The sequence below is a fragment of the Sinocyclocheilus anshuiensis genome, unplaced genomic scaffold, assembly GCF_001515605.1.
Source record: "Sinocyclocheilus anshuiensis isolate Anshui unplaced genomic scaffold, SAMN03320099.WGS_v1.1 scaffold1985, whole genome shotgun sequence".
NCBI classification, from domain to species: Eukaryota; Metazoa; Chordata; class Actinopteri; order Cypriniformes; family Cyprinidae; genus Sinocyclocheilus; species Sinocyclocheilus anshuiensis.
In genome coordinates this window covers 114,529-137,380 of record NW_015541030.1, presented here as the reverse complement: position 1 = coordinate 137,380, position 22,852 = coordinate 114,529, and the positions used below count along the sequence as shown (strand labels likewise).

The following is a 22,852-nucleotide window of genomic DNA, read 5'->3' as shown; positions in this document are numbered from 1 at the left end:
GTATTCTATAGTCTTTGGACGGGAGAGAGCGCTCAAAACTCTTCAGATTAATTTAGTGGAACATTAATATAATATAGAATCATCCTCTGTAAAGAAGTGAGGCGTGAACATGTGAGAATTTATCATTATCTTTGTAAATGTGCGCTCTTTTGGGCTAAAGGCTTAATGGAACCGTTTAAAGTAGCCATGTGATCACAAATTAATCGGCGATTCGGCGCAGCGCAGACATTATTTAATACGTGTGTCCTTTTTCTATGTGAAAAAAAAAAAATCATAAATTCCAGTTTATGTTGTTTTATTATGGCTTCGAATGTCGTAATTGGAAGCTGGACGTTGTTAGCCCCGGCTGGCCCGTGTGCGCTGTTGAAATGCGACTAATCATTTCTGACTGGCACATAACTGAACAAATGTAAACGGGTTAAGGCGGGGCCCCTGGGCTGCAGCCCAGTCAAGCCCAATGGTAAGTCCGGCCATGGCGATCAGTGATTATGGGAGTTTTTGCAAAAGCGCATAGCTCACATTAGACTGAAGTCATGGACCACTTTCGTGTCCTTCGCTTCGCTTTCTTTGTATAATTTATAATAATATTCGTTTTGTTTTTCATGCTACTGAAATGACCAATGTGAAGTCTTGATTTTCTTATCCTTCAAAAGCAATTACAAATTTCATAAACGGTTCTTAGCTTGTTTTGTCGGTCGCCAGAATATAACTTTTTCTGCCTACTTGGTGGGATGGCCTGGATTAAAATCTCACATACCTCCCTAAATGTTTTTGTCTGAGTACATTTTAAATGAGCTACTTTTTACTTTTACTTGAGTAGATTTTTTAGACTGGTACTTTTACTTGTACTTAAGTAAAATTTCATTAATGTAATGGTACTTTTACTTGAGCAGAATATTTTAGTACTCTTTCCACCTCTGATAATTAGTAGCCTATTAAATTATCTTGCGTCCTCCGCATAATATATTAGGCTTCGTCTGGGACAGAGGACGTCTCTATTCAATTGCAGCAAGCCCACTGATCTGCCACTCATGGGCGTCGCTAGGCCATTTTTAGGGGGGCTATAGCTTTCAGCTTTCAGTTATAGCTTTTTCCTCCCCGGCTTTCAGCGCCTTTTTTTTCAATCCGCGCAGACCGCGGCGGCGCAGAGCGAGAAACAGCGGACAAGGTGTGTGTTTATTGATAGATTGTTATAATATCTGCATCTGTGCAGTTCTTTGTCATAAATCCAGTTTACAAAATATCATGGGGGAGCAATAATCGGTTCCCTATCTACTGTAGCCTAAGTTTTCACTGCGTTCACCCCAGACTGAATTTGGCTTATTCAGTACTCAAATGTTATACCTATCTATGCAATACAGTGGAATACTGCAATAAGTTTAGTATACGACCCCTATTAATCAAACATTTTTGTATTTTATTTATTATTGTTATTATACCCTCACTGGGGCTGAGCCCCCCTAAAATTACAATCCTAGAATCGCCCCTGCTGCCACTTAACATCATTTGAGCAAAACCCAAACACAAGGGTGGATGATCTACAATATCAGCCTAATATCAGTTCACACAGGCTTATCATCTTGTTAGTTGTAGTCTGTGACTTATCCAACATAATCGCTAACATAGCAGACTCATAAAAAAATGCATCGGTTATCATCATTACTTGACAGCCTTTACTTTACTTGACAGCCTACTTACTGGAGTTCCACAACAAAGTTCTTCAGTAATTGTGGCACAATCACTGAAGAACTTTGTTCTCAAATTTGTGTATTGGAAGTGCGTTTAGAGTTCGCGCTCTGGAGCTGAAGGTTGTGGCTAGAAGTGATAAAACTTTAAACGCATTTTTGCCCTGTTTGCGTTTGTATCGTTTTCCTAACACCATTATTTTAAGTATATATCATTACATTATTTATACACTGCGTGGTTAATCTGGTTTAATCTTTTTTTTTTCTTTTTTGACAAGTTGGACAACCATCAGGGGGTTTCACGACGTTCTGTTAATACGCTCTCTACACTGGACAATGAATCTCTTATTTACATCAAATTTACACTTTGTTATAATGAGAGGATTCCCGAGCTTGCAGAACCCAGCACTTGACAAAAACTCGGCATTTTGAGAGGTGAGTGGATTCTAACTTAAACACGTCTGGTCATTGCGTTCAAGAAATCAACAGATATGTCTGTGATTGGCTACATTGCTCAACGCTGCAAGTACGTTTCGCCAGTATCAGATGGGGCCCCCTGATTCCTCGGGGCCCTTTGCAGCAGCTTACCTCGCTTATTGGTTAAGTCCACCCCTGCATACACTCTGCTTACACATGTAAAACAGGCATAGATATATAGGCTGCGCAACATCAGTCCCTCTTCAGATCAATCAGTAATACTTTAATCGTCATTGTTTATAAGGTGACAAAGTCATGAATTATTTGAAATAAAACAGATTCGCTGTTATTGTACCTGCCCTATTTTTCCACAATAATTTGTCATGCAATTATTGTGACATTTTAATTTGGAAATTCTCTGGCTGATTAAAAAGTACTTTATGGCTCTGTTAAATCAATGTAAATACAATCTATTAAATTAAAACTAAAGCAAGAAGTGATGTCTTACAATGAAAATGATCATAGCTTACCAACCAGACGACACAAGCAGAACAAAACAAACATGTGAACCATTTTCAGATAACAGCACTTCAAGTGTGTGAACATGTATGTGTGACAGATTGTGAACTCACAGGACAGTGTTAAACTGTCATATAGTGTTGCGTGTGATTCCTCCACCAATAATATTTGTGCACCACCCACTCACTACACATTGTAAATGCATTGCCTGCATTGGTTATACATATTCAGTTCTATATATTTTTTTGCAACAATAAATTGCTAATATGTTATTGCTTATTTAATATTTTGCTCTTGAACGTGTAAAAGGGTTTTAGGAGGTTCACTAAATGTGTTTTCTCATTATGCCTTTGTAACAGGTGCTGATTATAACGTGTTTTTATTGTAAATTCACTCAAAATCCTCATGTTTTTCTGTTGAAAACTAATATATGCGAAGAAAGGAATTAAAAAAAATATATATTTCTTTATGAATTCTGCGTGCGTCGCAGTTGTGACGTAACTGGCGTCATGTGTGCATGTTTAGCAGGAGCAGGCAAAGCGATTGTTCCACACAAGATAAAAGAAAGACAGCTGACTCCAGTGTTTATTCCACACTTCACCACACAACACAACACAGATGGGTAGTTGGGCCGTGAGAGTCGAGCCAGCTACACCAGCAGCAGATCACACTCACACAAACCACATGTTTGAATATAGAAATGCAGAAGCTGTTTTTCTTTTTTTCACCCAACAGATCAAACCACATTTCTGTATGAGGTCAATTGAAGTTTCACTTTGACTCACAGATCGGAGAAGTGGCTATTATTAGATATCTCACTCTGTTTTGTGTAGTCTCAAGTTAGATATGGCCAATAATCATCAGGAGCTATTTTATGAAATAACAGTTATCCACTCAAGAACAAAAAACAAGGCAATGAGGTTGTATTTATTTGGATCCCAGCACATACAGGCATTATAGGAAATGAATATAAAATATTAGAATGATAAAATAGCCAATCAATCTTCGGAAAAGTATAAAGAATTATGATGCTCAAAACAAAAACAACAACAACAAAAATATTTGAAACAATAAACACTTAATAGGGAAACATCCAAATGGATTCTGTGGACACTGGCCAAATGCCATAGACCACAGAACATGTACTTGATATTTGCAGGAAATATGAAATGGAGAGGAAGGATATGATAACAGACATGAAAAGAAAAGACTAACAGAACGTGGAGTAAAGAAAATGGAATGTGGTGGGAGTGGACAAGGAAGGAAATACTTGATCTGCTTTCTAATAAATACAAGATTAAAGACGAGAATATGACATGTTCCTTATTGTAAAGTGTTACCAAGTATTTTTATGGTTTGTGGTTGTGTCATTAGTCATGTGCTTGTAGAAGAAGCTTGGAATGGAAGGTGAATGTTGTAGAAAGTGCCTTTGTACCTTGTTATGTCTCTCATTCATTTTGTTAAAATGCATGAGTTCTTTTTTTCTTCTTGCTAAATTATGCGTATTTAAGTGAAGGGTTGAGATATATGGTTGTGCTGATGTTTTTAGTCAGTATTCATCATCAGTGAAAGCATGCATTTCATTGCCCCATAATGAACTTTTGTATGTGTACATTTAGACCATCTGTGGTTTTTAAATAAAATCTCTGTAAATGGTGTAAATGTGGTTTTATTCAGCTGTCAATTCAGGCTAATTCTGAATCCATAGTTTATTCTTATGACACCTTTTCAAATATAGGATAATTCATAAATGTTTATCAGTTTGATAGGTAATATTCAGTTTTCAGTTCAATTCTACAGTGATATATACAGGTGCATCTCAATAAATTAGAATGTCGTGGAAAAGTTCATTTATTTCAGTAATTCAACTCAAATTGTGAAACTCGTGTATTAAATAAATTCAATGCACACAGACTGAAGTAGTTTAAGTCTTTGGTTCTTTTCATTGTGATGATTTTGGCTCACATTTAACAAAAACCCACCAATTCACTATCTCAACAAATTAGAATATGGTGACATGCCAATCAGCTAATCAACTCAAAACACCTGCAAAGGTTTCCTGAGCCTTCAAACTGGTCTCTCAGATTGGTTCACTAGGCTACACAATCACGGGGAAGACTGCTGATCTGACAGTTGTCCAGAAGACAATCATTGACACCCTTCACAAGGAGGGTAAGCCACAAACATTCATTGCCAAAGAAGCTGGCTGTTCACAGAGTGCTGTATCCAAGCATCAAAAAATGCAGATGAGCTGAAGGCCACTGTCAAAGAAACCTGGGCTTCCATACCACCTCAGCAGTGCCACAAACTGATCACCTCCATGCCACGCCGAATTGAGGCAGTAATTAAAGCAAAAGGAGCCCCTACCAAGTATTGAGTACATGTACAGTAAATGAACATACTTTCCAGAAGGCCAACAATTCACTAAAAATGTTTTTTGTATTGGTCTTATGAAGTATTCTAATTTGTTGAGATAGTGAATTGGTGGGTTTTTGTTAAATGTAAGCCAAAATCATCACAATGAAAAGAACCAAAGACTTAAACTACTTCAGTCTGTGTGCATTGAATTTATTTAATACACGAGTTTCACAATTTGAATTGAATTACTGAAATAAATGAACTTTTCCACGACATTCTAATTTATTTAGATGCACCTGTAAGTGTGACAATTTTATTTGTGTTTTTGTAGGGTTGCTTCCTGCATATATTTATAAAACAAAATGAAAACGGCAACATAACAAACTGAGACAAATTAAAACCAGTGTCATTTTTATTAAACAATATGTAAAATAGATGGCATTAAAGAATACAAATATTATATTGATATTGTATAAAAAAAATCAACATGTATTCATTGTTTGGCCACCAGATGGCCTCAATACACCAGATTCTGGAAATTAACCTTTTATGATCCAGTTTAGAGGCCAACACAGAGTGCTGCATGGGATGATTATTTATTTATTTATTTAATGCTTAAAATAAGCTCTGTGGTGGTGACTCAAGATATTTTCTTTATTATGACCTCTAAGGATAAGATGCAATATATATATATATATATATATATATAAAAGAAAGAAAATAACTATGATTTGAATGGGAAAAAAGACACTCTGAGGCCTTCTATGTGCTCAATATTTGCTTCGAAACCATGCTACTTTTAAGGTCACAAATTAATTTTCCACCCTTATGAAGAATTGATATTTATCAGGGCTGTAAGGGTCTGTGAAAGCATGCTGTAATCACTACTTGTTTGTAAATGCACAAATATATATGACATATGCACTGAAATGCATGCAATAGAACATCCATAAGAGTTGAGCTCACAGTGCTGATGCTGTTTAGCTGCTGTCCTAATATTGTGTTGGAGTCCACTACAACAGGTTTTAATGCATCTAAGGTCAGAAAACATTGTAATTTTCTCAGAATATACATTTAATATTAGAGTCATTTGCCAATGATTTCAAAACGATTCGTTCCAAGCAAGTTCGGAGCAAACCCCTCCCTTCCATAAGCCTACACTGCTCTGATTGGTCAGCTGGCCAAGCCTGTTGTGATTGTCACAGAGAGGAGTGCTTGAGCAAGTTAGCGAGTGCTACCATTGACAAAGCACCTTTACATAAAACAATAATATACTGCTCCAATCCGTTCTTATAATAATGACATAAAATACAAAAACACTTATGCAAGCGAATAGTGCCCACAGCTAAAGTTTAGCTGCTAAACTGTGAACACTTAAAACAATAATGGTGGATACGTTAGCCGAGTGCTAACATGACTAACTGATGAAACAATACAGTTTGTAAACCAAAATATGTCTACATTTGAAGAACGACAGACAAAAGACACTCCTTCTTAAAGGGGTCATATGATGTTGTTAAAAATAACATTATTTTGTGTATTTGGTGTAATGAAATGTGTTTATGCAGTTTAAGGTTAAAAAAACACATTATTTTCCACATACTGTACATTATTGTTTCTCCTCTATGCCCCGCCTTTCTGAAACGCGTCGATTTTTACAAAGCTCATCGGTCTGAAAAGCGAGGTGTGCTCTGATTGGCCAGCTATCCAGTGCATTGTGATTGGCCGAATACCTCAAGCATGTGACGGAAATGTTACGCCCCTTAACATACTGTGATGCCCTGTCCCGGCTGGAGCGACGAGACAAAAACATTAAAGGGGTTATATGATGCGATTTCAAGCTTTCCTTTCTCTTTGGAGTGTTACAAGCTGATTGTGCATAGATAAGATCCCTGAAGTTGCAAAGACTAAAGTCTCAAAACCAAAGAGATATTCTTTATCAAAGTTAAGACTCTGCCACGCCCCCCTAAAACGGCTCGTTCTAACACGCCCCCACATGTCTACGTCACTATGTGGGAAGATTTGCTCCAGGCATGACGAAGCAGATATCGTCCTCTTTTGGAAGTCCAAACAAAGTAGTTTCGCTTTCACTACAAAACACACAGCGCCTTCACGACAAGGTGGCGGCGGCAACAACAAAACAACAGCGAGAATAAAAGTTATGCCTTCTTTCTTTGCTTGAACAATTTGAGACTTTAGTCTTTGCAACTTTACAGATCTTCTTTATGCACCAAGAGCTTGTAACACTCCAAAAAGAAAGGACAAATTGAAATCGCATCATATGACCCCTTTAACTTTTAATCAGAACGCAGAACAGCTGTATCAAAGGCACACCAGCCTAACTAACTCGCTCGTCTGTCCAGCATTAACCCTATAACTGCCGGTGTTCTGACAAATAATGCTACCTATGAGATTATGCTACCAACCCTGTATTTATCCTACTGTAAGGGTAGGTTTAGGGTTGGGGTAGGTGTACATGTTAATAAAGCCTCACACCCAGGGCCATATATAATTCTTTTCAGACACCAGTTGCTTGTCACATTCAAATTGGTTGTCATAGTAATGACACTAATTTGTGGAGATTCAGTGCATTGAGTTCCACAAATCTGAATGCATTATTTGTAAATTGACTGTTAAGATAAACATTTTGCACAATTTAGTATCTGTAATATCATTGTGTTGCCACTAGATGCCTGTATAGCCCTATGTAACAAGCCCTAGTGGCTAAGACATTGCATATAATTTACACATAAATTAATTTTATTACATTTTGATTTGGATACTATATACTATACTACTACATATTGTTTAGATATTATCAATGGCTACTTTTTTGTCTTTATCTGTTTTTTGTTCAATTTTTTTGTTTTGTTTCTTGAAACATTGATTTAAAGTGTCAGTTATTGCATTCATATTTCAGTCAAACCTATAAAACCCCTTTGTTACCCCAAACTACATATAAAAGCTTTATCAGTGGCATAAACGTAACCGATGCAGCTACTTAATTATTTACTACTCGTTAACGCGTTAACTTTCCCTTTAAATAACGTGACGCTCTGCCCTCTGACGCTGCTCCTATTAAGCGCTGTTGGGAGTGAATAGGCTTGTTTGAGATGCGCCTTGTAAGTGCAAAGCAGATCACAATTCTGAAAACAAAATAACAAATTACAAACGCAAATGCAAGTCTAAAAAACATAATAACAAGTCAGTCTGTCAATCAACGTATACAGGAAGAACCAGCCGAAGAACAGCAGAGTCGTGGTAGAAAGTTCGGAGATGGTATTAAAGTAGCTCAGTTTAAATGTATTGTATGAATTGCCCTTACTATAGAATAAAAAATACGGGGTGTCTATTTACATTTAGTTAAAAGTGGCCATAAAACATCGGTTCCAGTGGCACAGATGGATAAGTGCTTGCCCTTAGCTTTTTGACGCGATCGACACAGGTTCGATCCCACCTTTTGTCGAAAGGCGCCCTAGGCGACCGCCTAGCTCGCCTATGCCTAGAAACGGCCCTCGTCGCTTGGTATGGTATTAGTGTTCTGTTTGTTTTACAGAGATGATTATTTACTGTAGAACTGATATGTGTTTTTGAGACACTCACAACTGTCTGTGTTTATCTGTCTTGGGTTCAGGTCTGTCTTCAGCTGCTGTAGCAGGAATAAGTGCTGGCGTTGTTGGTGTTGTTGTGCTGGTGGCTGTGGCTGTGGCTGCTGGTGTGATTTACCATCGGCGCAGGAGCTGCCAAAATAATAAATAAAGAAATATTTAAAGAAATATAAAACAACAAAAATAAACAAATGCATAAAGAAATTTACAAAGAAATGTAATAAATACGTAAATAAAAAATAACACATTTGTATTTTTATTTCCTTATATATGTATCATTGCATTTGTCCACACTTACTTTTTCATTATTTCTACTTGTTTATTTCCACATGTACTTATTTTTTTTTTGTATTTGTCAACATTTATTTATTTCTACATTTATATTGTTTTATTTACATATTTCTACATCTACACAGTAGAGATGCACAGATTAACTGTTAATATGCTGTTCAAAAACATGAACCAATGATTTTCTTCGAATTAGATATCTGCATGTGACCCTCACCCGACTGTCACGTTACAATTATTCTAATAAAACAAAACGCATTGATTTTGAATTTATATGAAGTGTACAAAACAGTAACTATTTGCTCAAAAGTTGGAGAATTCCTGTTTATTTGTGTGCGTCTTGCTCAAACAAGCTCAGATTTCATTGTCAATGACAGACCTGCTGCTACATGAGTTTCATCAACAATAAACACAAGCTCTTATCAGTCACATCCGGTTCAGTTACATTAACTGTGATTAATACACTGTGATGGTTTCACACCCTTCCTGTGTCAAATGTGTTATCAGATCTGATCTATTGAAGTTGCGGTTTCTGTTCATGTTCAGCCAAATAACAAAAATCCCAACTGGACTTTTTATCCTGGACAAGAGTGTGTATGTTCACCCTATATACTGTACATACAGTTAAAATGTTATTAAATAGCTTAAACCATGATTTTGGCCATATTGCTCACTTCTAAGCCATTCATTCATTGATTAGCACTACTCAAAGGCCTCAAAGCTTCTTCCTTGCTAAAGCCAGAACTCTGAGCTTGATTGCTCCATCCTCATTACCATATGGACAAAAAAATGTAGAAAAACATTTCTTTGTAGATTAATTTTTGCATTTATTTATTTATTTTTGTTATTTTACATTTATTTATTTAGTATTCCTTATTACACATCAATTAGTGTTTGTTTTTTTTTGCCTTTTTTTTCAAAGCAGACATGGAGAGAAACAACCAAGAGCTTCTGTAGTAAGTCTATGAGGTGAGATACTTTACTGCTCTAGTATGTCTTTGTAGAAAACAAATTTTACTGACAATTTCACTGACTGGCTCATTACTTTCACCTCAGAGCCAGCTCCCATTCGTGACCTCACCCCTGAACATGTCCCTTCCCTGCACACTACACACTACCTCTTGGACCACCCGTTCCCACCCAATGTCCTGTCCACCCCATTGAGACCATCACTGCTGGTTCCATTACACTCTCAAGACTTACCTGTTTCACGGATACCTCACAGCTCCTTGGCTCCATCCCTGCCGATGTCTCCTTCCAGTTCTTCAGCTCCACCTCTTGACGCTGTGAAGTGGATCCCCTGGCTTTACCTCAGGCCTCCAGGCCCATTATTTCACCTAAGACCTTTAGGCCTCTGCTTTGGCTCAACTCTCCCTCAGCTTCATCATGGTCCGCCATCAATAAAGGGGTCATGAACTGCCTTTATTAATTATTTTGTACTGTTCTCTGAGGTCCAATTATAATGCTATCAAGATTTTTACATCAAAAACATCATAATTTCGAAGTAATAGCCTATTTTATGACTCGGAAGTAAATGCCCACTGCTATGATTGGCTTACAGTTGTGTATGTTTGACAGCGTACATTCCTCATAGATGGACGCTGCTGTGATTTAGATTAAAAACGCATAAATACTTGGTAAATTTTTAAACAATCTGTAATAACAGACAACGCAATAGTGAACACATAATAAAAACAGTTACTCACACTTGTGTGGTGTGACATCAGATCCAATTTAGTCAGCACAGCGTCATCTTTTAGTTTCAATCTGTCTAAAAATCCCACATTTAATTGTGGCTTGTTGGTAAACGAATCCGCGGTAAAATTAAGTAAACAAAGGACCAAGTTCTTAGTGACGCGATCTGGATCTTCATTAAAAATAAAGTTCATCCACTCATTCCTAACGTTAGGATCAGAAGGAAGGCAATGCAAAGACTGTTTTTACCATAGCTTGGCACTGTACAGCTTCTTGTTGTCTTCGGAGCATCTTTATCATTTGGTTTCTGCCTCTCTCGTTATTTACACTATATGTGCGAATCAGTGGGCGGGGCTAAACAGGCAGTGATGTAGAAGCAGGCATTGATCATCTTCTGCGGAGGCGGTGCTTATCCACACTATTACATCATAGAGTCCTACATTCCACAAGCTGTCGTTTTAGCAGACTGGTTCAATATAAGCTGTTTTTAGACTAACAAGAAAGTTTTGAGTTCTGAAACTTACAGTATGTTTTTATAATACAATGACCCTGTAAATGTCAAAAGATCAAGGCAATTTTGATTTCTCAGTTCATGACCCCTTTAAGGCTCCACTAGGCTCCTTCGTCCCTTGGGCTCCACCCCTTTTGGCTTCATTGTTCTCTTCCTTCCCTCCAGATCTGCCTCAGTCCTCATTCCCTCTGGTGTCACCCTGTTCTGTCAGACCCTTTTCTTCGCCTCTATCCCTGAAGCCGGCAGCATTGCCTAGGACTACCGTGCATAAGATGCCACGCTGGACCATTGCCAAAGCCCCCTCTCTCTACCTTTGTACAGTCTGATACGACACAATGTCAGGGTTATGTTATGTTTCATCATGTTTTAGTTGATGTTCCTATGTTTCCGTTCAATTTTCTATCGTCACTAAAGTCTGGAATAAACTACATGACGTTTGCTCAGATTTTTGCCCCAGTCTACAGTCTGGAGAAGCTGACGCTAGATACTGAAAGTCAAAGCCAGTCTGTAGATTTGATTTGACAGATTTCATAGAAAATTGGGTCATGTATGATGGTCACAGACTCCAGTTTTTTATCCTAAGACTATGAATCTGTCCAGTTGGAGGCGATCAGAAGTGTGATATTTTGAGCCGATTTTAGAATGCATATTGTTTTCATTTGTCAAGCGTTTTCTAGCAACAAGGCACACGTTTCTGTGTGAGTTTGATGTGATCAGAACAACATTAAAGTCTGATAGTGTATGATCCTTAGTTGTTTAGTGTATGATTCCCAGTTTTTATTCTATGGGGAAAAACAGTGTAATTGACAAAGTATAAAATGAATGCCAATACAGATTCAAATGAAATATTGAAGAATATTCACTTGATGGCCACAACTGTACTGACAATCTTCGATACAGTTCAGAGGAAAGCACTGGTAGGTGCACTCACATATTTTTATCTTAGTAGATTAAAACTATTAAAACTAAGAAATGTCACAATATTTATGGATTTTTATTCACCTTTTTCTTCAACGCAGAAGTAAGCCTATGGCCGAGACTTCCGGTTTGTTAGCCGCTATAGGGAAATAATGAGAAGAATAACAACGTGCACTAAACAGTAAAACTGTTTGCACTACAAACCTGTGTTCATAATTAAAATAATACATTAAAATAATATGGTAAGACACACCATTGTCAATATCAAGCAGAAAACGAACTGTTTTGTATAGCTAAAAATAGCTGGACCGGATGCTAGACCCATAGAATTTACAAATGTGGATGTGGCCCACTCTTACGGGAAAAAAATGTGGATAGAAATAAACAAACAAACATTTAGTTCAGTTGAACAATGAGCACTAGGCTACAATTCTAAACCAAAGTATCTGCTCCTGAAAAGGAGCTGCAGAGTTGCAATACAGGTCAGCTGGAGTCAGATTTTACTTTTTACTCATTATATAATTATAATGGGTAAATATCATTACTTTTTTTACTCATTATATCATTTCTACTTTTTATCTCATAAATGGGCTTCCATAGTGTCATCCATAGGACTGTATGTTTCTACAAGAAAGAATATAATCAAAATGTTAAGAGCCATAGCAGGTTAAATCAGGTAGCCTATAGGAAATACTTAACTCATCATACACAGCAAGACTGAAACTCTTGCTCACACTGTTGCTCTGTAGTTTATAGAGTCCAGCATGTTTTTTTTTGTGATGTTTGTGATGGTCAGAGATCCGGTTTGATGATTCACCTTCAGTCTGTCTCTGAATTTCCCATTAGCATCATCATATATAGTAACACAGTCGGCCATTACATTGATTTGAACTATTAAAGTGTTTTTAGTTCCAAACCTCCACAGAATCAGATGATCATACATTATTTCAGTAACTTTAATGTTTAGAGTGACTGAATCTCCCTCCGTCAATGACACTGATGTCACTTCATCTGTATCACCAAACACACCTAACAAAACAGATTCACAAATTTAGGGTGTGTGCTGGGATCTCACAAAGAGCTTAAAAAATGTGGAGTCAAAACAGCGGCAGGAATTCTTCCGTTGCATACAAATGAAGATCAAAGGTCACACTATTTTTGGTGAATTTGGGAATTTTGGTCTAGTTTTTAATACAGTTCACCAAAAAAACCACACTATTAACAGTAATCAGTGTAAACAAGCAGTTCATAACAACATTGTTATAACAAAATTAGGACTTTACAAAAACAATATTTTAAAATAAAAAAGCAAGAGCAAGAAGTGATGTCTTAAATGATTATGATTGTAACTTAACAACCAGATGCCACAAGCAGAAAAAAACAAACATGTGAACCATTTTCAGATTACAGCACTTTAAATATGTGAACACTTCTGTGACAGACAGCTTGTGAACTATAGGACAGTGTTAAACTCTGATATAGTGTTGCTCGTGATTCCTCAACCAATAATATTTGACCACCACCCATCCATTGCACATGCTCTTCTTGCGTGCATTGGTTGTAATTCTCCCATCTTATTCTCACACGTAGTAGCAGGCCCGATGTTGCATATCACTATCACAATTTTTTATTTTTTTTGCAGAATGCAGAAGCTGTTTGTCCAGCAAACAGATCAAACCACAACTCTGTAAAGATGTCAGTAAGAGTTTCACTTTGAATCACAAACTGAGCTGCACAAGCATCACATGCATTCAAGTGAATAACATTCATGTTTGATCTGTGGTTCTTCTGTGCTTTGTTATATTATACATTTTTGTATAACTAAAGATTCATTCAAATGCTCTGAATTTGCTTTGAAATGTGCTGCTCATTAATTTATCAACATTTTAAATCCACAGGCAGCTTTGTCACCCATGGAACACACTTGCCTTGCTTCCTTTCCTGTTGACTTAGCTCCTTCTTCCAAGAATGCGAGCAAAGGAGAATGGAGGAATCAAGCGAATCGATTTTTGTAAATCAGAATATCCTTGATCACTCAAGTGTCACTTCAGTAGTCCATTCGATGACAAATGGCATGTCAATCTATTTTAACGATGACCCGACTACCTTTCTGGGTCTTTAACGTGTCTGTTGTGTTGCTGTCTATGCAGGGTCAGAAAGCTCTCGGATTTCATCAAAAATAACTTAATTTGTGTTCCGAAGATGAACAGAGGCCTTACGGGTTTGGAATGACATGAGGGAGAGTAATTAATGACAGAATTCTCATTTTTTTGGGAACTATCCCTTTAACGATACTTGGCCGTTTTCCTCTACAATATACAAAAATGTTTAAAACGTTTAAAAATGAATGTTTCTAATTAGTAACTAGATAAGAACGTATGGTGTGTGCATGTGTGTAGTTTACAATACAGACCAAAACAATTCACCCTGTGCAACCCCTCTAGACATGCCCCTGTGCAGTCATTCTGAAAATGAACTGAATATATTAATAATAATAATAATAATAATAAATGTTGCTTGTGAATGTGGGTGAAGATGCATTTATACCTATGCATTAGACACACTCCAAAAACATTACATTGCATTCAAGGTGCACATTTTCAGTTCATGCATTTCCTACATGAATGCATTCACTATATGTTAGATTAACTTTTAGGTAGATGATCTGAAGCCTTTATGCTATCGATCGCCAATTGGAAACTGGTGCACTGTGGTGTGTAGCACCAGGAGAATTAATAAAATATATGAACACTATATAAAGTATGTACTGTAAATGCAGCATGCAGTTTCAGTGAGAAAAACAAAGCATGTTCACAACAGATGTGGAAACAAGCCTGAATGTGTCGAACTAGAGCTCACCCAAACATGTTCAATACCCCGCTGCAGTGAACCACATTCTGTTTAAACAGACCAATAGAAAACCACAGCTCATGCTTTTGTTTTTGTTTTTCTAGCACAGAGAATGAACATGATTCAGTGAATGCAATAGCTGTGTTGAAGTGAAACTTCTGTGGTCTCTTTTATTTTCAAGAAATGTTTGATATGAAGAGTAAAAAACCTGTGTGTATTATTGGATGCCAGAAGCATTTGTCAGTTGTTTGTTGGTAAAGAGTGTCTTTTATTTCCTCTCCTGTTGATACAAACCTCACAATCGGACTTCTTTTTCATGAAAACAGCTTTACAGACTCTATTTCACTCAGGCTGAGTGTTATGTATTTATCTCATGACACTAATACTTCCTGTTCTGGTGTGTATATAGAGACACTGCCTCAAATAGAAGACTTCATTAGAAATAATAAAAGAAAAGATGCTACAGTGCAAACTTACAATCATTTTAATTTCACCTGTGTCATATAATATTGTATGTCACTTTATAGCAAATCATAATAAATGCTGTATATTGTGATGACAGCTAGTGTGTGGTCACTGATGGGGAGGATCCACACGCATGCTGGATTAATAACACACTTCAGAGATTTTCATTATAATATTATAATGTTGCAGTGCTCAATGACAATGGTTTATGCTGTACTTCTGGTCAGCTTGTGTTTTGGCAAAGGTTGGTACGTTACAAATGAATTTATAGCAATGTTTTTACTGATTTAGTTCATGCTTTCTTTTTTATATTGAGAAATATGCTGGATTTGCATTTGTTATTCCCAGATAAAAGAGTCACTCTACTGAAGCTGTTGGACTGAAACTATTGCATTTAGATTGCCTCGTCTACTTGGTTTTTTGATTCTACTTTAGTTTAATGCTGTAAATGTGTTTATATTCAACCACCATTAAAATCTCATTCTAAATTCTGATTCTGTTTATTTTATTCTGACACCCTGCAGTTATAGCCTGTGAATGATTCATAGATGTATATCAGCTCGGTAGGTAAATATTCAGTGTTCAGTTCAATTCTATTGTGATTTATTGGTGTAACAAATATTACGTTTGTATTTACATTGCTGCATACAATTATAAAAATAGCAGTATAACATAAATTAATAAAAACTGAAAACAGTGTAATTGACAAAGAAATGTACAATGCATAGTATTAAACAATAAAATGAAACATTAAAGAATATTCATCGTTTTGGCCACCAGATGGCCCTTAATACACCAGACTGGGGGTAATGAACCTTTTCCAGTCGAGTTCAAAGGAGAGCATTGCAAAGCTTCGTTTTAACATCACTAAACAATTAAACCACATATATTTTCACCTTTACGATTAACACTCCAATATATGTCAGAATATTTATATCTATATGTAACCCTGGACCACAAAACCAGTCTTAAGTCGCTGGGGTATATTTGTAGCAATAGCCAACAATAAGCATCGTATGGGTCAAAATTATAGATTTTTCTTTTATGCCAAAAATCATTAGGATATTAAGTAAAGATCATATTCCATGAAGATATTTTGTAAATTTCCTACCGTAAATATATCAAAACTTAATTTTTGATTTGTAATATGCATTGCTAAAGACTTCATTTGGACAACTTTAAAGATGATTTTCTCAATATTTTGATTTTTTTTGCTCCCTCAGATTCCAGATTTTCAAATAGTCGTATCTCGGCAAAATATTGTCCTATCCTAACAAACCATACATCAATGGAAAGCTTATGATGTATAAATCTCTTTTTTTATTGACCCTTATGACTGGTTTTGTGGTCCAGGGTCACATATCTGTTCTATTTTCTTTTAACCTCTAGCGGATCTGACGTCATTGACCAGAAGAACAGCGGCCGCAGTAGCCACGCCCATTAGATCAGTGACGACCAATCGGATCACAGCTTCATGGATGTGGACTTCTGGCTGAATAAATAATAACATATTCTGATATTCCACCTCCAGAGGTAACAAAAAAAGTTGAGTTCAACTTTGTCCTTTTCCCGAGAAATAAAGCAGTTACTGCTGACGAAAACATGATTTTTTACTGACATATATGTTTTGATTTACTGAAAGCGTTGAGTTGAATATTTAACCAGTTAATTTGTGATGTTTTGTATTTTCTTTTGTCTTTAGGCATGTTGAAACATGCAGAACGATTTTGAGTAAATCCATTGTGAGAATTTATCCATAGGCCCAGTGTTCGAACTATACTGTGGACTTTGGGGGAGCCCACTTGTTTTTTGTTTTTTTTATAACGGGGGACGGGGGTTTCGTGCGCATGCCTCAAAAGAGGGCTTACAATGACTTACAAAAAATGGGGAAAAAAAGTCCTTCAACCACACGCTAATGACGCCTTAGCAGTGTCTGTGTCAAATGTCGACCACAAACATCTAGCAAGAAGTTCAAATGGAACCTATTTGTCCACTAGCAGATCTGCACAGATGTAAATAAATTAGCCTCTATTTATGGAATGAGGATGCAAAATGTTTCTTGTTGTTTTGGGGATTTGTTTAAAAGCAAAACATTATTTAAGAGGCTATAAGAGTCAAAAAGGAAAATGTTGCAGTGGTCCACAAGATTTAAATAATGTGTTAAAAGTCCTTATATTACATGGCACATTCTTTAAGAGAGAATTTCATTAGTCCACCACTGAATATCGCACTTCAACAATCCCAAAGCTCAATAAACAAGTTTTAAACAGCTCAGATGAAACTACCGACTCTGAGGTTGTCGCAGCAACCAAAGCGGGTCTGGTACGTGTTTGATCATCTTCTCTTGGCGATAGGTGCATATTCCACACGATCCTCCTCTTTAACATCCTGTAAAAAACACAAGATAGCAATTTCAATTAAATAATGAAGAATTCATTCAATCTTATGTATGTCCGTGACATAATTTTTGTTTGTTTCTAAAAGCATTGTAAGAGTCACAGAAGCATGTACAGTATGTGAAACTCTGAAGATTTGGACTTTTGATGTCATAGGAAATACTTCATGAGTGAGCACTGGAAATATGAACTAATGCAGATCTGTTACGCTTTAGGTACACGGTAGAAGGGTTGTGAGTATTATGACATATGAGTCATTGTTTCACTCGCTGAACTGATCTTGTGACTTTTAAACATATTTAATATGGTGCTGTTTCACGCTTTTGTTTCTGTCATACAAAAGCGCACAAACTGTTGAAATAATACACAGATACCCAACATAAATTAGTAATGAACTATCTTACCAGTTTCTGTGGTTTTCTTTTGTAGAACGTAGGCTCAATGTAAGTGATCTCGTCTTCATTAGTCTCAACTGTTTCAACAACAATAACTGATTAAAACAACATAGCATTTCTGTGTTTTTCAGTGTGTTTTAATGAAGCATCTGTAAGAAGATGATTAAATAGTGCTGCCCGTTGTCACTATATATATATATAAAATCATAATTGCTATTGAAAGTACTTTAACCTCATTGATCTGAGTTTATGCGCCTCAGTTTTTAGGTGAAGAAAAGTGTTATTTTTGAATAATTTTGGCAATGTCTCTCTATATATATATATATATATATATATATATATAATCATAATTGCTATTGAAAGTATTTTAACTAATTTAGCCTCATTGATCTGAGTTTATGCGCCTCAGATTTTGGGTGAAAAAAAGTGTTATTTTTGGATAATTTTGGCAATGTTCTCTTAAAACCTGAGGTCCATAAGCTCAGCTCAATAAGGCCTATGATCAATCATTACCAAAAAGAAACATAAAACCAGTGATAACTGGAGAAAAAAAAGTTTGTTGATAAAAATATTGAATACAATATTTGGTAATAATATAGCAAAACTAGAAATTTATAACACAGTTTTTTGTAGGCTGGTCTTTTTTCCGGCACTGTTTTTTTTTTTTTAGACTGGGGAAGTGGAAAAAGTTTGGGAAAAGTCCCCCAAAAGTACAAAAATTGTCCAATGTTTGGGAAAGTTGTTATATCATGTGCGAGCAAAGTCAGTATGTTTTAGTCCAATGTGAGAACTTGAATTAGCATTTTCATGAAAAAGAAATCCTCTCTGGGTCAAAATTGCCGCAACACAACTTGAGGGTTAAAAGGAACTAAACTATTATTTGTTATAACACTTAATAATTTAACAAATTTATTAGCTATTAATAGATTTAACACTTGCCTTCTTTATCAGTTTTTTTACATTTCCTGCAAATACAAGAGATCCCGACTGCAGCAACAATCAGCAGAGATCCAGCAGCAGCAGCAGCAGCAGCAGCAGCAGCAGAGATCGGCACTGTTTTAGATGCTGAGTCTTTAACAATACAGAGAAACAGTCATTAGTGTGTTCAACTGATAAGTGAACATCAGAGTTAGTAGTATTTTGCTGCTTTACATTTAAATTAATTTTCAAAGTTTTTAGTTTATTCCAATTTCTACTGTGGTTTACAATAAAATTACATTGAATGTGTTTTCATTTCAAGCTGAAAGGCAGCAAAGGGTGGTGATGTTCTATAGCTAGGCTTATAAATATGCACATATGTATATAATTAATCCAAACGATAGAGATGTTTGTTGAATTTTAAAAAAAGAAATAAAGAAAAAGAAGGAGCATAGCTCAAGAATTGACAAGACATGTTGAACATGTCTTTTATCAATGAAACCAGCTCCAGTCATTATAATCAGCTAAAAACACAATCATACACATAGTAAATAAACACATCAGCGCGGCTATGATGATGATGAAGAACAGTTTGAAGAGTTACTGCTGATGACAGGAATGGGCAGATGAGCTGAGAAATATTAGAAACATTGGAGTAAATCATGCTGTTTCTTGTGGTGTGAGATTCTGTGATGTCATTCAGTGAGTGTTTGTGATTTAAGTTTTTTTTTTATTATTACATGGTCTGAAGTAAAAATGAATGTGTATCTTAAATGTTATCATTTTTAAGACTTAAAAGGCTGTATATACTGATATTTAACTCACCATGGACAGTGAGACTGAAACTCTTGCTCACACTGTCGGTCTGTAGTTTATAGAGTCCAGTATGTTGAGTTGTGGTGTTTGTGATGGTCAGAGATCCAGTTTGATTGTCCAGCTTCAGTCTGTCTCTGAATCTCCCATCAAGAACATCATCGTATACAGTCATGCTGTAGTCCATTACATTGATTTCAGCTATTAAAGTGTTTTCAGATCCAAACCTCCACAGAATCAGATCATCATCCGCCATTTCAGTGAAACCAGAGTTTAGAGTGACTGAATCTCCTACCGTCACTGACACTGACTGCACTGCAGGAACACCAATTTTACCAGAAATAAAAAGGAAGATTTGTCAGAGATTAAAAGGTAAACAAATTCGTGGCGGTGAAGTAGTTTGTATATTTATATAAAAACACGTGTCCTTTGCAATAAGAGATTCTGATTCCACACAAATAATCAACAATAAAACAATTTATGGGCAAAGAAGTTATTTTGAGAATGTAAAACTCTCATTACTTTACATATTTAATGGGATATTCACATGAATCCATTTTTATGGAGTTGGTGAGCTCATATGAACAGGCTGACTAAACTTGTCCTTAATTTGATTTCCTGTGATGATAGACCTAAATCCAATAATATCCCTGTTCGATTTTAGAATATCTTTTTTAATGGATAGCAAATGCAAATCTATCTTATTATAATATAAAGCAAAGCTTGAACTAAATCAGCAAAAACATTAAATTAAAAAGCATAAAACATACATTTCCAACTTACCTTCCAATTGCAACAAGCACAAGCAGAACAAAAGGACAACATGAACCATTTTCTTTGAGCATGCCAACATTATAATGAAAATCTCTAGAAGCAGGCTGTTTAGACAGAAGTGTGATATAAGTGTGTGTGTGTGTGTGTGTGTGTGTGTGTGTGGATCCTCCCCCAACAGGATTCGACCACCCTTCACTGACCACACACTAGGGTTTCACTTAAATTACAGCTAATATAGCATTTATTAAGACTCACTGCATAGTGGCATAAAACATTCTCCAACACAGGCAGATGTTAAATAATTATTGCAGTTTATTATTTCAGCCTGTCATTATTTTTTTGGAGCCAGTGTCTCTCTGCGTGTATACCTATATATTACACAGACCAGAACAAGAAGTATTAGTGTCATGGAATAAATGTATAACTTTACTTATAATGCTCAACCTGTGTGGAATAGTCTATGTTAGTGTCTATGGGTCATAAGTAAGAATAATATTGTGTACCTTTGACTCTTTTTGGACTATTTCTCAAACATCAGTAAAGTTTTTTTTTGTAAAAAGGAAGTCAGATTGTGAGATTCATATTTAAAAGAAAGGAAATTAAGATACTTTTTACCCACAAACTACTGACACACGCATAAACTCGCATCCAGTAATACGCACAGGTTTTCCAGCCATCTGGTCAAACTACATTTCTCTGTAAATAAATGTGGCCACAGAATGTTTCACTTTGACAAACAGAGCTGTGGTGTCGCATTAGGTGATTCGCGTTCACTCTCTTCGCTAGAAAAAAAATAACAAAAAAAAATTAAAAAAAAATAAATAAATAAACCTTGCGCTGTTTTTTTTTTTTCTTGGCCTGTTTCATTTGAGTGTGGTTATAAACAAAAATCTTGTCTGTGTTCGAATGCAACCACAGTGGTGGGCTGAAAATGTTGCTTATTTTATAATTCTTATGTTTTCAGGATTTTACACATTCGGACCTATTTACAAATCAGTTGTGAACATGTTTTAATTTTCTCATGAAGCTGCACTGATATGCTATATAGCAACTACATAAAAAAATATATACTAATTGAAAATGTGCAACTTGCTTGTGTTAAAAGTTGCTTCGGACAAATTACGCACGGGCGTAAAAGCATCACCCACATTCACAGGATAAAGTTAGGCTACTCCATGAATTGCATAGTGATTCAGTCCATTACAACAGTTTTCTTTCGGCGAGCTTCCCGTGAATCAGACAGCACTTCCGTTGTTATGTTTTAAATCCCCTTTACTATTTCTGGTAGCATTCACACAGGCCAGTTTGAACGAAACGAAAGGAAACAAAACGAAACGAAACTTTGCCATTGATCACGTGATTTTTGGAGAAACGATGCAATACGAAACTTAAATTGCGCTGCATACTCAATATACGCACTTTTCTCTTTGTTTCATACGTAACATCACTAAAAAATGGTCTTCACTGGTTTAGGCTGGTCTCCCTGATTAACTAGATGAACTCCTTTAAAGCAGCAAACAGACCCCTTTGCTGCACACTAGCTAAATCCAGCAAACAAGCTGAGGCTGGTTTAAGATGTTTTTCAGCAGGGCTAACAAGTCGAAAATAGTCACTTATAATTATGACAAAATTGCATTGTGGATATCATACTTCATGTTATAATTTTTTTGTAATTGTTATGAGTTGACATTATACAACGCTTTGCCCCGCCTTCGGAAATAAAAGCACACACACACACCTAGGTTATATCACAATCATGTAAAGGAACATCGCAACCAATACGTAATACATGTCCTTTATTGTTTCTTCTCCTTTTTCTTTACGTGTTTTTTTTTTTCTATCTTTACACTTAATTACAAAAACAAGTTAAAAGCAACTAGCCTACTTTCTAATCGTTGAAAAGAAGGACATCACGGTTAGAATAGTAGACATTTTGTCTTAATTCAATTTATTTGATTGACTTGGTGAAGAAGAAAACAATGGAAGTCTTTGTCTTGCTCACTCTGTTTGTTTTTGTCGCTGAAGGTAAGTTAGTCTATACTTGAATTTTCAACCTTTTCTGTTTTGCACGATCGGTTTAATTTCACATCAACTCGGTCTTTCTCTTAACCCGTTGTCTTCTGTTTTTCTCGTCGCTGTTTTGAATAATTTCGTGTCATTTAGGGAATTTAAGTAACATGATTTTCAGTCTTGAAAAAAAAAATAGATGACTAACTTTTAAAACTTTTTTTTTTTTTTTTGC

The 22,852-nt window shown here is 36.0% G+C and overlaps 3 protein-coding genes across 3 annotated transcripts in view; 2 read left to right on the top strand and 1 right to left on the bottom strand.

Moving 5' to 3' along the window:
• The window catches only part of LOC107690504 (SLAM family member 5-like), a 38,317-nt gene extending 18,225 nt beyond the window's left edge, over positions 1-20,092 (bottom strand). The window contains exon 1 of the mRNA XM_016488860.1: positions 19,834-20,092. Within this exon, the coding sequence (XP_016344346.1) occupies positions 19,834-20,092 (259 nt within the window). The remainder of the gene's footprint in view (positions 1-19,833) is intronic.
• Positions 1-22,852, top strand: part of LOC107690500 (uncharacterized) — a 300,658-nt gene that overhangs the window by 240,850 nt on the left and 36,956 nt on the right. The gene's annotated exons all lie outside the window — the stretch shown is intronic.
• LOC107690511 (uncharacterized) overlaps positions 22,373-22,852 on the top strand; it is a 6,426-nt gene continuing 5,946 nt past the window's right edge. Inside the window, exon 1 of the mRNA XM_016488871.1 lies at positions 22,373-22,635. Coding sequence (XP_016344357.1) covers positions 22,590-22,635 — 46 coding nt within the window. The 5' untranslated portion in view covers positions 22,373-22,589. The remainder of the gene's footprint in view (positions 22,636-22,852) is intronic.